General features: G+C 42.9%; 1 protein-coding gene across 4 annotated transcripts; it reads right to left on the reverse strand.

Annotated features, from left to right (window-relative positions):
- Positions 1-758: 758 nt before the first annotated feature.
- Positions 759-5,967, reverse strand: cnr1 (cannabinoid receptor 1). 4 transcript variants are annotated; one of them, XM_083790671.1, is made up of 3 exons: positions 5,733-5,967; positions 5,286-5,312; positions 759-4,296 (listed from the first exon to the last, which is right to left on the reverse strand). In XM_083790671.1, exon 3 carries the CDS (start codon positions 4,252-4,254, stop codon positions 2,842-2,844), a length of 1,413 nt encoding a protein of 470 aa, XP_083646797.1. In that variant the 5' UTR covers positions 4,255-4,296; positions 5,286-5,312; positions 5,733-5,967; the 3' UTR covers positions 759-2,841. The 4 variants fall into 4 exon arrangements, with proteins under 4 accessions (XP_083646797.1, XP_083646796.1, XP_083646799.1 ...); XM_083790670.1 differs by having other exon boundaries at positions 5,728-5,967; XM_083790673.1 differs by lacking the exon at positions 5,286-5,312.
- Between the last annotated feature and the right edge of the window lie 9,184 nt (positions 5,968-15,151).

Consider the following 15,151-nt stretch of genomic DNA (forward strand, 5'->3'; position numbering starts at 1 on the left):
GCTAACTATATATCACGAACGTTCCTCTATGTCCTGCATAACAATTTGTTAATTGTATAGGGTCTAGCCCTCCTTGTCAGGTTAAATTAAGAATGTTTACCTGTACCACAGTACCATATTTACTGATTTTGTTTATCCAACACTACTGCAATAGCATCCTTCATGGCATCACCTCTAAAAAATCCTCAGTATAAACTTATATGTTCAGAGTTGCTTGCTTACCAATGCTGTGCTCCAGATTCCACGTCACATCACATCACATGAGTCAGTCCACCTGACTCCACCAAAAATATTCACTGACCCCTTAAAGAGAATTAACTTTAACATATTCCTTACCACATCCATTGGCCCTCATCAACCTGGTCCCGGGGCGGGCCCCTACCTCTACCTCCCTGTTGAACACACTGCTAACCACATCACTTGCCCACCCTCCCATCCTTCAAAACGGCCCACAAAACCATCCGTTTCAATCTGGCTTTCCCCAGATAACCCCCACCTCTTGTTTTTACTGTTTATACTTTAGATGGAATTTATTTTATTTTATCCCCCCATAGCCTACATGCTATTATTAGAATCCCTAATACATGTTGCATGTAGGCCTATGACCCAAAAGATGGCAGCAAATCATAGCTGATATTTCCATTGGAGGACATTTTGTTGAGGAATAAAATACCACACAATGGTTTTCTATTTCTAAGCCATTTATTATCCCATGCATGTACAGCTGTAGCAACATTACAGCCACTGAAATTCTATTTGTGGCCAATTTCACTGCCCACAACATATGGTAGCCTACTTTTGTCTTCATTGACAATCTTTGAAATACCAGTTGTAACTTGTAAGACACCTGATGTTGAGGCTGTTGATGGAACATCCACTAGGGGTGGATAAAGCCTCTCTGAAAACCTTTCGAGTCAGCCCAGTGCTTCATTTATTCACCACCTTTCTGTTAGAAATTGATGAGGCCTAGCCTGATCTTCTGGTGAAATTAACATGTTTAGTCTTCAGGCTAATGTTAATCTTCATTCATTATTCAACACAGAATAAGAATCAAATAATTGCAAGCAAAAAAACAGCCAGCTGTGTCTTTATTCAAAAGTTGAAAACAGCACACTTGACTGATTGTTCTTTTTTCTTTTTATTAAAGTCAGAATTATCATTATGCCACCACTGTACAGAAGCCACTTGACAGGTGACATTTGACATCTCCAACACTCAACAATACAAGAGGCAGCAAAGCATAGTGATCAAACAGCTGTCTGGATAGCTTTACACCAAGATAAATGTCTACATAACAATTGTGCTTTGAGATTTCTAGCTTAGTACAAACAGGAAATTACATTGTCCCCAATGCTTTCGATTGGATCGTCAGTTATTCATACAATGCAGACACAGTAACTTCAATTCAACTTACCAAATAATGAAAATACCTTGTTCCTTCCTTTAGATAAGTAAAGCTTACAGCAGACATATTTTATTTAGATTTACGCAAAAAGCACTTCACAAGGCCTGTGCACAGGTTGCATTGTCATCAATTGACCCCTCCCCATTTTACAGTATAGCACTAAAACACCTCACTGCAATGATGAAAGGCTTAGATTGGAATATTCACAAGATATCACAAACGTACAAGGCTGAGTCTAATGTAATCCATTAACCTGGTGAAAGCAGCTATATTCAGACCGTTAAACCAATTCAAAATCTTCACAGTAGTGGCCAGCACGCTGTATATATCCAAATTCAGTTTCATTTAATGTGTTAAGCTAAAGCTTTGGCCAAAATGTGTTGCCTAATAGCTGAACTGTTCGATTTGAACACTTTTTTTACAAGAGACGCTGTACAGTTGTTAGGTATACATTTGAACAAAGACACGTTACTATAAATGTCTAACAGCAAGAGACTAAAGAAATGGACGAGAGGGACAGTCCCTCTGTCATAAGAGATTTTCCACATACTTGAAAGTTGTGAATCTTTTTTTTCCTTCTTTTTTTTAACAAACTTTTCCATTTAGATTTTAGTTAGCGATGAAAATGAATTCTCATCTGTGAAGTTGATTCTGAGCCAAATGTATGCTTTGTAGTACAATGGTTGTTACTTGCCAACAATAAATGATTTTCATGTTGAATCGTTACGTGCCGTGACAAGTTATTTTTGGCAAGCGATGCAGTCATGCGATGGAGTAGCCTAAGATTGAATCACTTCACAATTTGAAAAACTCACTTCACACAGGTGAACTCTTTGAGCAATACAAAGATGACAAATAATGTCAATGTTTGAGGGGTAGGGTACGCTCAAAGTTTCTTCAGCTCTCTACCCATGAGAAATGTTATACACAACTTATACACAATGACTATTGAAGGTCGAGATGCAAAGATTTGTTGTCCTTCCTTTTGGTGCAACAGACATGACATCTCAATAAAATATTAGAACATTTCTAATTAAGAATGTCAGTAGCCCCTTATCCCATAAATGACAATATATTGTTTTCAGAACCTGAATTCACAGTACAAAAATATAATATTCCTTCACTAGTTGGATATCATGAAGTCCATGGCAAACAACAGACTCATGATAATCTATAATAATTCTCAAAGAATTCAACTCCCTCGTATCTTTAATTCCTATTTGGCACTTTGGCACAGGAACACATACTGTATACTGGCACTCGTAACATAAAATAATGGAGTAGTTCACCACTGAATCATTTTTATGTGAGTGTAATTCAATACTTTCAGATGATGAGGTACATCTCACTTGCAAAGCATAGTTCAGCTTTTTAATGTTTAATGGCATTGTTTGGAAAGGATTACATTTACAAAGTTTCCCCCATGACGCAACTGACTAGACCGCTTCTGCAGACGTCTCAGTTGATACAGACATTGTCACTTTGGCTATTTTCACAGTGCTCTTCACGCAACTCTCTGCAGCCCTGTTGGCAGCAATGGTGGCATGTCTATTCTGGCAGTCCGACTCAAGGCTATTATCCAGCTGCTGGGCACTGCCCCTGCACGCACTGCACGAGCTGAGGAAGGCATGCCTCAGGTCCTTGCTTCTCAGGGCATAAATGATGGGATTGACGGTGGAGTTGAGCAGGCAGAGCATGCTGCAGAATGCAAACACTGTCTTGATGTCGTCGTCCATTCTCCAGAACAGGTCGTAGACCATGATGGCGAGCACCGGGCCCCAGCAGATGACCAGAACAACGAGGATAAGCACCAGGGTCTTGGCCAAGCGGATGTCCATTCGTGTCTGCTCAGGGCGGGTTGTCTGCACCTTAGTCCCATCTGCTGAATACACCACCAAGCTCTTCTGGGAGGTGCGGCTCAGCATTCGCACGGCATGGTGATGTGCCTTCCACAGGATATACATGTAGGCGTAGATGATGAAGAGGACAAGCGCGCTAGTCACTCCGATCCAGAACATCAGATAGCTCTTATCAATCAGAGGGAAGAGATCAGAGCAGACAGACTGAAGCACCTTGCAGTTCCAGCCCAGCATAGGGAGCACTGCAATGACGATGGAGATGGTCCACATCATGCAGAAGGCAATGACGGCTTTGGTCCGTGTCACTATGCGCCTGTAGGCCAGAGGCCGGTGTATGGAGATGTATCGGTCAATGGCCGTCAGGAAGAGGCTCCCGACAGACGCGGTAAAGGACGCGATGACTCCTCCCAGCTTGAAGAGGAAAACGTTGGGACTGTCCTTCCGGTGGAAAACATGGAAGTCCAGGAAGCTGTAGACAAAGATGACACTGCCCAGCAGGTCGGCCACAGCCAGGCTGCCTATGAAGTGATATGACGGCCGGCAGCGGAGATTGCGGGCCTGCAGGATGACACACAGCACTACCAGGTTCTCCAGCACGGTGAACGTGCCCAAGGTCAGTGACATCACAGCCACAGCCAGCTGCTGGCTGGGAGTCAGGATCATGAAACACTCCATGTCCATGAAGTTCTCACCACACTGGATACCATTCCCCTCATCTCCAAACGAGCTCTGGTTGCCAAAAGTGTCTGTGGCGTTGGTCGGAAAGAACGGGATGCCTTTGAGGATCATCTCCTCGTCCGGAGGCAGTTTGTCAGGGAAAGAGTTGCTTCGGAAAGCAGACAGGGGCTTCTGGAAGGCGAAGCCGCCCTTTGTGAAATCTGCGTCCATGGTGGCATCATCATAGTTCGCGTCATTGGAGCCCAGATACTGTAAACCAGAGGTAATAGTCCGGAAAGTGGTGTCCGCCACACCATCCAGTACGGACTTCATGGCTGTGTCTGAGGGTAATACTGCAGTCTAAGTCTGTTCAACCTGAAAATGGATGAAAGACATATGTTTTTAAACACTTGCAACCAACATGCCATGATATATTTTTTATAAAGCCTTAGCCAACCAACCTAGGTGAACTTGTAGATCAGCTATTTTTCAAAATCTTTGAATAGGGATTAAGAGGTTATTAACCTAACCCAAACACTGAAAAGAAAGCCCTATATTGCAAATATTTGAAAAGATTAGCTAAACTATATATTTCCCTAATATCTTTCTTACATTTTCCATAGAGAAATGAGTATGTGGGCTGGGGAGAAAGTCCATCATCTGATGGATGATGAGGTTGGCACAGAGAGTATTGCTGCTGCATTTTTCTGCTATATTGACTTTATCCTCTGATTGAAATGACTATTTGAAATATAATTCACTGATGAATGCATGACTCATCTAAAAAATATGCAAATATTAGAAAATATCATAAGGTTATGGATTATGGTTTCATTATTATAGTTGATGCATGCACATAGGTATATGTAAACTGTTAATTTCCAGCCATTGCTTGCAAAAATAATTACATTTATTACTTAGTAATATTACAGCTGAGCTTACTCAATAAGATGATTGTTTTGGAACACAACAGGTGGAATCAATCTCGGTTTGATTGGAACACACAAACAGCAACACCCTCGTCTGTATATTTGCTTTTGACAATGAATACGCTCTTCTACTCGCATAGAAAAGTCGCACTCGCGCACTACAGGTATTATTCTAAAAAAAAACAAAAAAAAACTTGTGCTTCTATGAATAAGGTTGAGTATATATAACTATATATAACATGGCTGTAATATAACTGTAGCGTTGGGGGGGAAATAATAATAATCTGGCGACCCCCCCCCCCCCCCCCCCCCCCCCCAAGCGTCGCGACCGACAATTGCTTAAGGAATAGAGGTCACTTAATTGGAACACATGGGCATGCAATAGGCTATCTAGTATTCCTGATTCCAGAAGTTCATTTTGAAAATTGCACTAACCTCTATCTGAAAGATGTCATGCTCCAGCTATAGGGGCATAATTCAGTAGAAAATTCAGTATAAAACAGTAGCTACAGTGGAGCGAGACAATCACAAATTGTAATATATGTAATAGCAGATAATAAAAATATACTTATATCAGATCTGTTTTGTGTATGGCTTAATTTCAGTAATAAGACAAATATATTCAAGGATAATAAATGCCCTTGGCAGGGCTTGGCTATAAGAATAAAATGTCATAGTCTATTCCAAATTACTTTTTGGAAAACAAATGTATTTTAAAGTATATATAGCCTAAAGTAGCCTATACTCATTCACATAGTCTACCGCAAAATAAGAAACCAGTAGCCTACATACACAGTCCATACAGCACATATGGACGCTTAAATTAATTAGTTTTGTCTGTTGCCGTTTATGAATGAATAGAAAAGTTTAGTTTTACCTTACATATTTTGTTCCAGATGTGCAGAATCTCCCCAACACCGATGATAGACTATCCCCAGTGCGTTAATCCAACTCGCAACATTGAAACAAAAATGTCACATAAAAGAGACGGAAAACCTGATGCATGCACATTATGATATGATGTGGGCGGTAGAACACAGTAATCATCTCAGTTCATCTGCTAATTGTGCTAATTGCAATTGTGAAGAATGTTTTCTTTGCTCTCTCTTTTCTCATTGATGAGCGTGGCACACTGACGCTCTTTCTGTCTGCGTTCATACTTATGAAGGGTCGTGTTAGAAAGCCGGGTCACGTGCTCCGAAACGCGTTCTCCACAGCTTGATGCGCCCTGCCCATGATGTAACTGAACTGCCGTTCCACAAAGAACACTGTCTGTATTTGATTCCCCCAAAGCTGCAAAGCACAAAGATATTGTATATGGGACGAACAAAGGACTGCAGCATCACAAACTATAGGCTACAAGAAGGCTGACTGCACACAGACAGATGCACAAAAGCACAGAGACGCACAAAGGAGAAGAGCATGGTTCGTGAAATAATTGAGATAAACTCAATTAGTAACTAAAATATAGCACACCTCCTATTTCAGGATACGCCCAGAGAAATGCCCACATGGGTTCTTACATGCGGTTCTAAAGCTCCGTTTGGACCTATGGTTTGGACGGAGCTATCATCTATCCCGGACTATTATGTAGCCTAGGTACTGTGTGTGTGTGTGTGTGTGTGTGTGTGTGTGTGTGTGTGTGTGTGTGTGTGTGTGTGTGCGTGCGCGCGCGCGCGCGCGCGTGTGCGTACGTGCGAGTTATGCAAGGCGGATAAATGTAGTCAGAACACACAGAAGGGTTAATCTTTATCGCCGTCAACTATATGAGTCTCACATATAGACCACATGATTCTACCCATCCTTCTCCTATAGCCTATACTGTCTATCTGTCTGTATTAGTAAAATATATTTGAAGAAAGAAATAGTAGGCCTAGGCAAATTTGAAGGTGTAAACACCATATCAGCTTGAGCCCATGCACATTCCAATTACTAGTGTTTGATATGGTTAAAACTATAGGGTATTTCACTTTAAAACACTTCAGGGTCATTTTCATGTTTCCTGTCAGTTGCTTAATTCCAAATTTCATATTTGATCAGATGCCCTTATAAGCCCATCAAACTCCACGTTATAACCAGTCATTGAAGAAACAACCCCCTGGTTCTGGTGACAGAATAGATATCATATTTATAGGCTAATTGTAATGCAGGAGACAATCGTTTTTCAATTAATTTGCCCACTTCGTGCATGAATTTCATGGACTTGAAGCAATATGACATGCCAGAAAATATTAACATAATGAAATAATGAATTGAAAATAGCTCCCAATGGAGTTGAGTATGTGTGTGTGTGTGTGTGTGTGTGTGTGTGTGTGTGTGTGTGTGTGTGTGTGTGTGTGTGTGTGTGTGTGTGTGTGTGTGTGTGTGTGTGCGTGTGTGTGTGTGCGTGTGTGTCGGGGGGTGATATTGAATCAAGCAGCTTCTAAACTGTCATGTCTATTTAAAAAGCACGTTTCAAAACCACTTTCAAAGAGAATAAAAAAAGAATAATGAAATGCATAAAAATAGACTTATTCGCCAATGTAAAAAGGTGTGTCTTAACACAGGATTTAAAACTGTCAAAGTGTCAAAAAGTTAATAAAAAGTGGTACACTATTCAGTTTTTCCCATCATTTGACCGTTTGCTATAGTATAGTCACAGGCACAGTCACCTTATAGCTTTCATCCAGGACTGAGGAACAACCAACAGGACTAGTTGGTCAGAAGATCTATAAGAGGCCTAAAAGTGGAATGGCATGGCAAAGAAGCTCAGAGTGATAGAGCGTAGCAGTGGGCGTGGATTTATACAAATTATTTTAAGCCTATAGAATCAAGCCATGCATGATCCTGCATGGTGAATCATGACCATAACACCTTTGAGTCTGTGAAGAAAGAAAAATGAAAACCGCTAAACAAAGGGTATTTACCAGTAAGACGCCCTAAGGATGAGAAGCAGGTCATGCTGGGGGCAAGGTCGCACTGAAACTATAAAGGTCTGGGAATGCCCAAATATGGACCTTTTTTATTATTATGTTTACAGGCCGGGTAGGGCGAAATATTTGTGCGTATGTGCTAATAACTTTGGGGCGGCCCCGTCTAGAGTTTGAATGGACAGGTATCGTGAGGCGTGACGGACTGATGGCCATATATGGTGGCGTGACGTGTCACGAGGCACGACAGACTGACAACCATATATGGAGGCATGACGGAGGGACTGACGGACAGGTTTTGCAGGTTTTCATAGTAATTAAATGTAGTATATTATCATATAATTAATTATTCAAACTTTTTTTTTCACAGAATCAAAAATTGTATGATCATGATTCACCAGGATCTGGATTCTAGTCTTAAAATAATTGATATAAATATTTTTGTAAATCTCTAAAGGAAAAATGAATGGCCGATTTTTCAGTGGATCCAGAAAACCACGCACACTGCTATGCTCCATTGTCAGCCTTGTCAGTTTACGGATGAGGTTGGTTAGCGTGGATATACTGTCATGTGTCAGGTAAGGTCAGGGTGTGGGTGTGTGTGTGTGTGTGTGTGTGTGTGTGTGTGTGTGCGTGTGCGTGTGCATGTGTGCGTGTGTGTGTGTGTGTGTGCATGTGTGTGTGTGTGTGTGTGTGTGTGTGTGTGTGTGACTGTGTGTGTGTGTGTGGGGGGGGGGGTGTTCTTGGGGTTACTCATTCTGAAACAGCCTTTCAGCAAACTGTTGGCACAAATTTGGAGGCACGCAATTATTGTGCAGAGAATGGCCTTGTAGCTGTAGCATTCTATTCACTGGAACAAAATACACTAATTAGAGACACTAATTAGAATGTCGGTCCACTGTGACTTTCAGCCATAGTGTAATTAGCATCATCTTACGAATTCAAATAGTGGAATTAAATCTCGACCTTGAATTTACTTAAATTATCTCTCTATCTATCTCTCTCTCTGCAGCATTGTGTAGAAATATGCATTCAGATATCACAGAAATATGTCTCTTTAAAGGCAAAGTTATATTGTTTGTCATTTAATGGGACATCTAATCTCCTTTTCTGCCCATATCAAATTAAATGAGATTGAGAACCACTCAACCACCACCGTTCATATATTTAAGAGTAATACTAGTCAAAATAGGCAACTTAAAGCATTATCATCCGGTATTATTATATAAGGTGGAAGAATATTTTCAAAAAAAGTGTACAGAAAGTTTTTATGTGGACCACCATATGTTTGCCTGGTGGGTGGTGATGGGTGGTGATCCACCTGAACTGAAGCCGCACCCACAGCTGTTGCTGTATGATAATGGGGGAGGGGTTAGCGGAGGGGATGATATTGTGATGTCATTATATCACTGTTTATTTCATTGGCACGTTTGACTGTCAAGGTTTCAGTCTTCAGGAAGAAACCCTAAATACAAAGGGATATGTAGATATGGTTAGGTTACTCACCACGAGATTGAAGAGTTACCTTTTTGTATGAATCACAATAACTGTATTCAAATATGTTTTGAGTCTCTGATTATGAATGGTCTCATTAGGCATCATCACAACAATACTGTGTTCCTGCAGGAATCAACCCATCAACCTGCATTGGCAATTTGGCATGCATGAAAAACGCCAGTTGCATCAGTTGTCAGAGTTCCATTTCCATTTTGTGTCCAGATATGTCCTCCTCAGCATGCGGAGCACGAAAACCCTGTGCCACTCCAGTGCTGAAATGAGGCGCTATCTCTACTATTTTCACACATGTAATTGTTCATAATACCGGAACAGGACTCTGTCAGGGATGAACATAATGTTCTACACTTCAGTAGCTTTGAAGTGAGTTCACTTCAGTTCGGAATGGAGCATGGCTGGCAATACTAAAAAAAAATGCACCTTATGCACCTGCAGCTTTCTTCTCATTATGCATTATTTGGCCAGATCCTTTGTTGTTGTTGTTGCTGTTGTTTTAACACCCTCCCCACTGGCTACCCTGCTCCGAACATGTGCAAATTGTGTTAGTGTAGACACACGACAAAGCCAGATGCACCATGGTGGATTAGAAGTTTCTAACCCAAAGCCTCTGTGGTGGTGGGCAGGGACTTTACCACTGCACCACCCGAGCGCCCTTGATTAATTGACAAAAGCACCTTATTGACTGCTACAGGTAGGAAGAGGAAGGGTTACGGGTGTCACGGCAAAAAGCGGACCCTCAGCGATAGAGCTTTCTATGTGGCAGCCCCTGCCCTTTGGAACTCTCTCCCCATGGACATTAGCCAGACGCCAACATTGGACTCTTTCAAGTCTGCACTGAAGAGACACTTGTTTACTCAGGCTTTTGGCAATTAGTTTGTTTGTTGTTTTTTTCTGTATTGAAGCGTCCCTGGGTTTCTTGAAAGGCACTATATCAATTCCAGTTATTATTATTATTACTAGACCGGTGCCCGGCTGTAGAGCACCGAGTCGAGTCAGTAACGATGGAAGTTGGAGATCCATGCCCCACTCGGCTATGCAATACCCGTTCCACCCATCTGTCTGTGTCCATTTTATGCCCATATATAGAGATTTCTGTATCTGTCTCTCTGTGTCCCTTTATTCCTATATATGGAGTATAGAGGCTTTTGTGCTGCGGTTCTGGACAACGGTGTATCCGACCGACTCGACCCCGGGCACAGCACTCCGTGGTGGTGTGGAACGCGTGTGTCGAATTTGAAGTCGCTGGGGCGAACGGTTCTTACGTGGATTACAGACATACGTACACACAGAGACAGATGCATTCATAGATACTAGAACAGTGCCCTTTGGGGGGTGATCAGGTGTGATCAATTGGCTAATAAAGGGCGAGGTTGCCATCATTGTGATGCCCATATATGGTGTTCTTTGTCAGGCACGCCCAAATATGGAGTCTATGCAGATGCGGGTTCTGGACAACCGGAAATGCATGCCCCACCAAGTTATTTTATGCCCATATATGGAGATATCTGTATCTGTTTCTCTGTGGCCCTTAATTCCTATATATGGAGTTCTGTGGCCAAATATGGAGTGTTGTGAACTAGCCAGCTCCATACATGGACCATGGGCAGGGGCCCTGTCCAGAGGCCTTTTGTGGCGGTTCTGGACAACCGCGGGTCCGACCGACTCGACACCGGGCACTGCACTCCCTGTGGGGGTGTTGAACACGTGTGTTGAATTGGTCGGTGGGGCGAACGGTTCTCGAGTTACGTGCATTACAGCCGTACACACAGACAGACGTTTATTGCAACCAAAGGTCACAGTTAACTATGGAATCGTGCATTTCTCGCCAGTGTGTTGGTTGGTCAGGCACCAGTGTGTTGGTCGAGCACCATATACAGTATGGTGCCCAGGTCTCATCTAGGTGCACGGAGGTGTGGCCCGGTTTCCTGTGGGAGGTTTGCACATGCTCAGTGTAAACAGGAACTGCGATGATGGAGTGTTCCAGCAGAGGTGCATGAGAGTTGTTGACCCTGAACTGAAATAATAAAAAGGATATAAAAAAAAGAGAATAGTACAATGTTGATTTTATTTGAAAAAGTATATCAATTTCATAACCGTGTGGAAAAAATGTTGTGTATAACAGACTGAAAGACAAAGGACAAGTACATTTACTAAATGTTTTTGTGGATTTTCCATGTTCTTTTGATGCTCGCTTTGATTGTAGTTAAACAATTGTGTTAAACTTTTATTTTTGTGAAATGACAAAGGAACATGGATACTGTTCATTCAAGTGCTGTGGATGATATAAAACATTTGAAAAGGGAAGGGTGACTGCTGTTTAATTCTCAACTGTTCTAGATCTCATTATTTACATCATAGCTTTCTATCTTTTCTATCATATAGCTTTCTATCTAGCACCTCTGCTGGAACACATCACAGTTCCTGTTTACACTGAGCATGTGCAAACCTCCTGCAGGAGACCGGGCCACACCTCCGTGCACCTTCCTCTTTATCTTTCCTAGGGTCTCGTGAGTCGTGACATCATGTGACATAATCAGATGGAGATGTGGAGACCCAAATGTCATAGTAAATGCGACCTGCTGTCGCAGTTAAGCCCATGGAGATCCCTGATGTCATCAATATTGGCCAGCAACTCTACATATGACCTCAAACCCTTAGATCTCCATATATGGATATATGTCAGAACCTGTTCTGTCCATATATTGATCCTTCCCCATTCCCCCTTCCTCCTCGATGTCTCCCTTTTGACTTATATTATACTATTATTATACCCATGTCTATTCAAATTTGGGCCTAACCCAAAGTTATTAGTGCAGCCACGCCCGGCAGCCGGCGAAAACTAGAGTTCTCATCAGGCCCGAAAATGAAGGCAAGGCCCTACCTCGGCCCTCATCAAACCCTGTACCAAGAGAATGTCCCCGCTACCACCCTTAGATCTCCATATACTGTATGGAGCCTACCTGTTCTGACATCCCATTGTTGATCTGACCTCATTAAACCCTGTACACTCAAGACATGCTCCTTATATGGCCAGTACAGAATTAATTCCATGTTGATCTGACCCCCTTCATGCCAAAGCGCCAGCGCTCGGCCAGCAGTCTGCCGTCAACGAGGGGGCTGCGTGCACGTGACCTCGGTCGCTTCTCGCCCTCAGGCGTCTTACTGGTATAGATAGATAATTATAATATACAACAGGTAGTTGTATAATAGACACTTCTAATCAGAAAACACTGATTAGAAGTATATTTCCATGGGGTGCATGAAAACCTCTTCTCGGAGGCACGGTGGCACAGTTGGTAGTGCTGTCGCCTCACAGCTAGAAGGTCCTGGGTTTGATTCCCGCTCGGGACGCTGTGGGTGCTGGCGGCTTGTTTCCTCCTCCGCGTCATCAGTGCCCATACCCAAGGCGGGATTGGCGAGTTTGTGTGGAGTTTGCATGTTCTCCCCGTGTCCCCTAGGGTAGGTACCCTCACAAAAAACATGAAGTAATCCTGGTCTCTAAACTGCCTCCCCCTGGCCAGCCTGATGGAGGGGAAAGGAACTGGTTGGAATAACGTGTTCCTTCCACGCGCTACGTCCAACCAGGGAAACTCCCCCCTGTCAGGTGTAAAGGAGCAACTTGAACACTCAGGCATGAAGGAAGCATGAGTTCAAGTCCGTTGCTCTCCCCATGTCCCCCTATGGGGACTAGGTTGGCGGAGGGTGTGTAAAGCCCAGGATCACATTAGATAATTGACACAGGGGTGAAAAATAAAACCTCTTCTCACTAGACTAATTTAGTCCCACAATGAGTCCACAGTTCAAACTAAATAACTAGAACAATGAGATCTGATTATGGGATGTTGATATAGTGCAAATTAACAATACAGAAATATTGGTATAGTCAAGGTTAAATATCAGCATGCCTAAAAAACAAATTTGAGTTCATATACCGGTAAACATGACATTGCCGGCATGTCATATAAGATATGCACCATTCCGACATTTAAGCCCATTATGTACTAAGTGCAGTATTGAAAGAGCAATTGCATAGTTATGTTACTGCTAGACAGGAGGCAGATAGGTATTCACCCAGGCGTGGTAATGCATTTTTGCACCGGCTTAATGTTCTCTCATCCACACTACTGCAATGCGTCACCAGATTCATAGCGTTTTTTAGGACGTTGCTTAGTTCCATGAAAATTGAGTCATAGTTAAATGTACAAAATAAGAACTTTCTTTCATCCACTGCTTGCACATTCTCAGTCCAACTTGTCCCACTCATTGCAAAGCATACAGTCTTTCACACACACACACACACACACACACACACACACACACACACACACACACACACACACACACACACACACACACACACACACACACACACACACACACACACACACACACACACACACAGTCCTAGATTTTGTCCGAATGAGGGCTCAAAGGAAAAATCACACCTGTGTGAAGTGAGTGGTGCAACTCCGTGTGGGGGTCCCCGGAACATCCAAACTCCCAGGGGGGCGGCCCGGTTCCGGCGAGCCACCTCTCATCCGAAATGGTTGAGAAAGGACAGAGTTACGGTGTGGGGGTCCCCAGGGGGTCCCTCTACTGTACTGTCACTGTACTGTACCTTCACTCACAAAATCATCATACTGTTAATGTACATGTGTTAGGCTGCGCAACAGTGACACTTGGTGGTTAAAACCAACAAAACACTATTTTCGTGCTCGGACAGACCCAGGAACATAGCCAGGGACCCAGCCAACACACATAGCTGTCTATAGGAGTGGTTGCACCACTCAAAAAGGTTGGAAACAACAACCCAGCATAACGAATGCTTTGGCAGTCAAGACCTCTCTCGGGTTATATAAGTAAGTACACTAGTATGTCGTAGGGACTTACCCCCAATCCAACCCTTGATGCTGAGTGCCAAGCAGGGAGGCACTGGGTCCCAGTCTTTGGTATGACTCCCAGTCCCAGGGCGGACACTAACCACAAGGACACTGAGCTGGTCTCAGGTTATACCATAACCTATAGGTGGAGTTGGTGAAAGAGCCTTTCTGTGTGAATTTTGCATGTTCTCCCCGTGGCCCCTACAAACCTCACACAAAACATGCAGTAGGCTAATACTGGTCTCTATACTGCCACCCTCCCCCTGGTCAGCTGGGGCACCTGATGGATGGTAAAGGAACTGGTTGGAATAACATGATCCTTCCATGTACCATGTTCCTTCCATGTACAATAATGGCAGAAGATGAGGAGCAACAGATCATTATCTGTTGCTCCTCATCTTCTGCTATTATTGTACAAAAGCATTATTCAACATGTTCTGTTGTACTGTTCTGCATGTTTCTACACCATACTGTCCATGCCTAACAGGAACAAACTTTTCAGTATCACCCGTATTGCTTCCAAAATCATCAGACTTCCTACACCCACACTTTCTGATATGAACAATAAGGCCATCACACGACTAGCACTCTCGATATCAAATGACACTGACCATCCTCTGTATCGCTTCTTTAACCTCATGCCATCTGGACAAAGATACAGAACCTTGCCATGGAAAAAGGTCCGTTTTAGTAGGAGTTTTGTCCCCTCAGCCATCGCGGCATTAAACAAACTGCCCCGCTGATAGGATGGTTCTGTACACAGTGGGGACCTCATGTTTTTTTTTTTTTTTTTTTGTATTGTCTTGGTGTTATGTGCTCCATATTGTTTTTGATGTGGGTGTTGAACAGATTGTGAAGACAAATATCCAGGGACAATAAAGATTATTATTATTATTATTATTATTATTATTCCATGTGGTCCGTCCTACCGGGGTAACTCCCCCTGTCAGGTGATTGAAGGAAGCATGAGCTCAGTCCTCCAGTTCGGGGGTCTCCC

This window comes from Protomyctophum parallelum (genome assembly GCF_964188405.1).
Source record: "Protomyctophum parallelum genome assembly, chromosome: 19".
NCBI classification, from domain to species: Eukaryota; Metazoa; Chordata; class Actinopteri; order Myctophiformes; family Myctophidae; genus Protomyctophum; species Protomyctophum parallelum.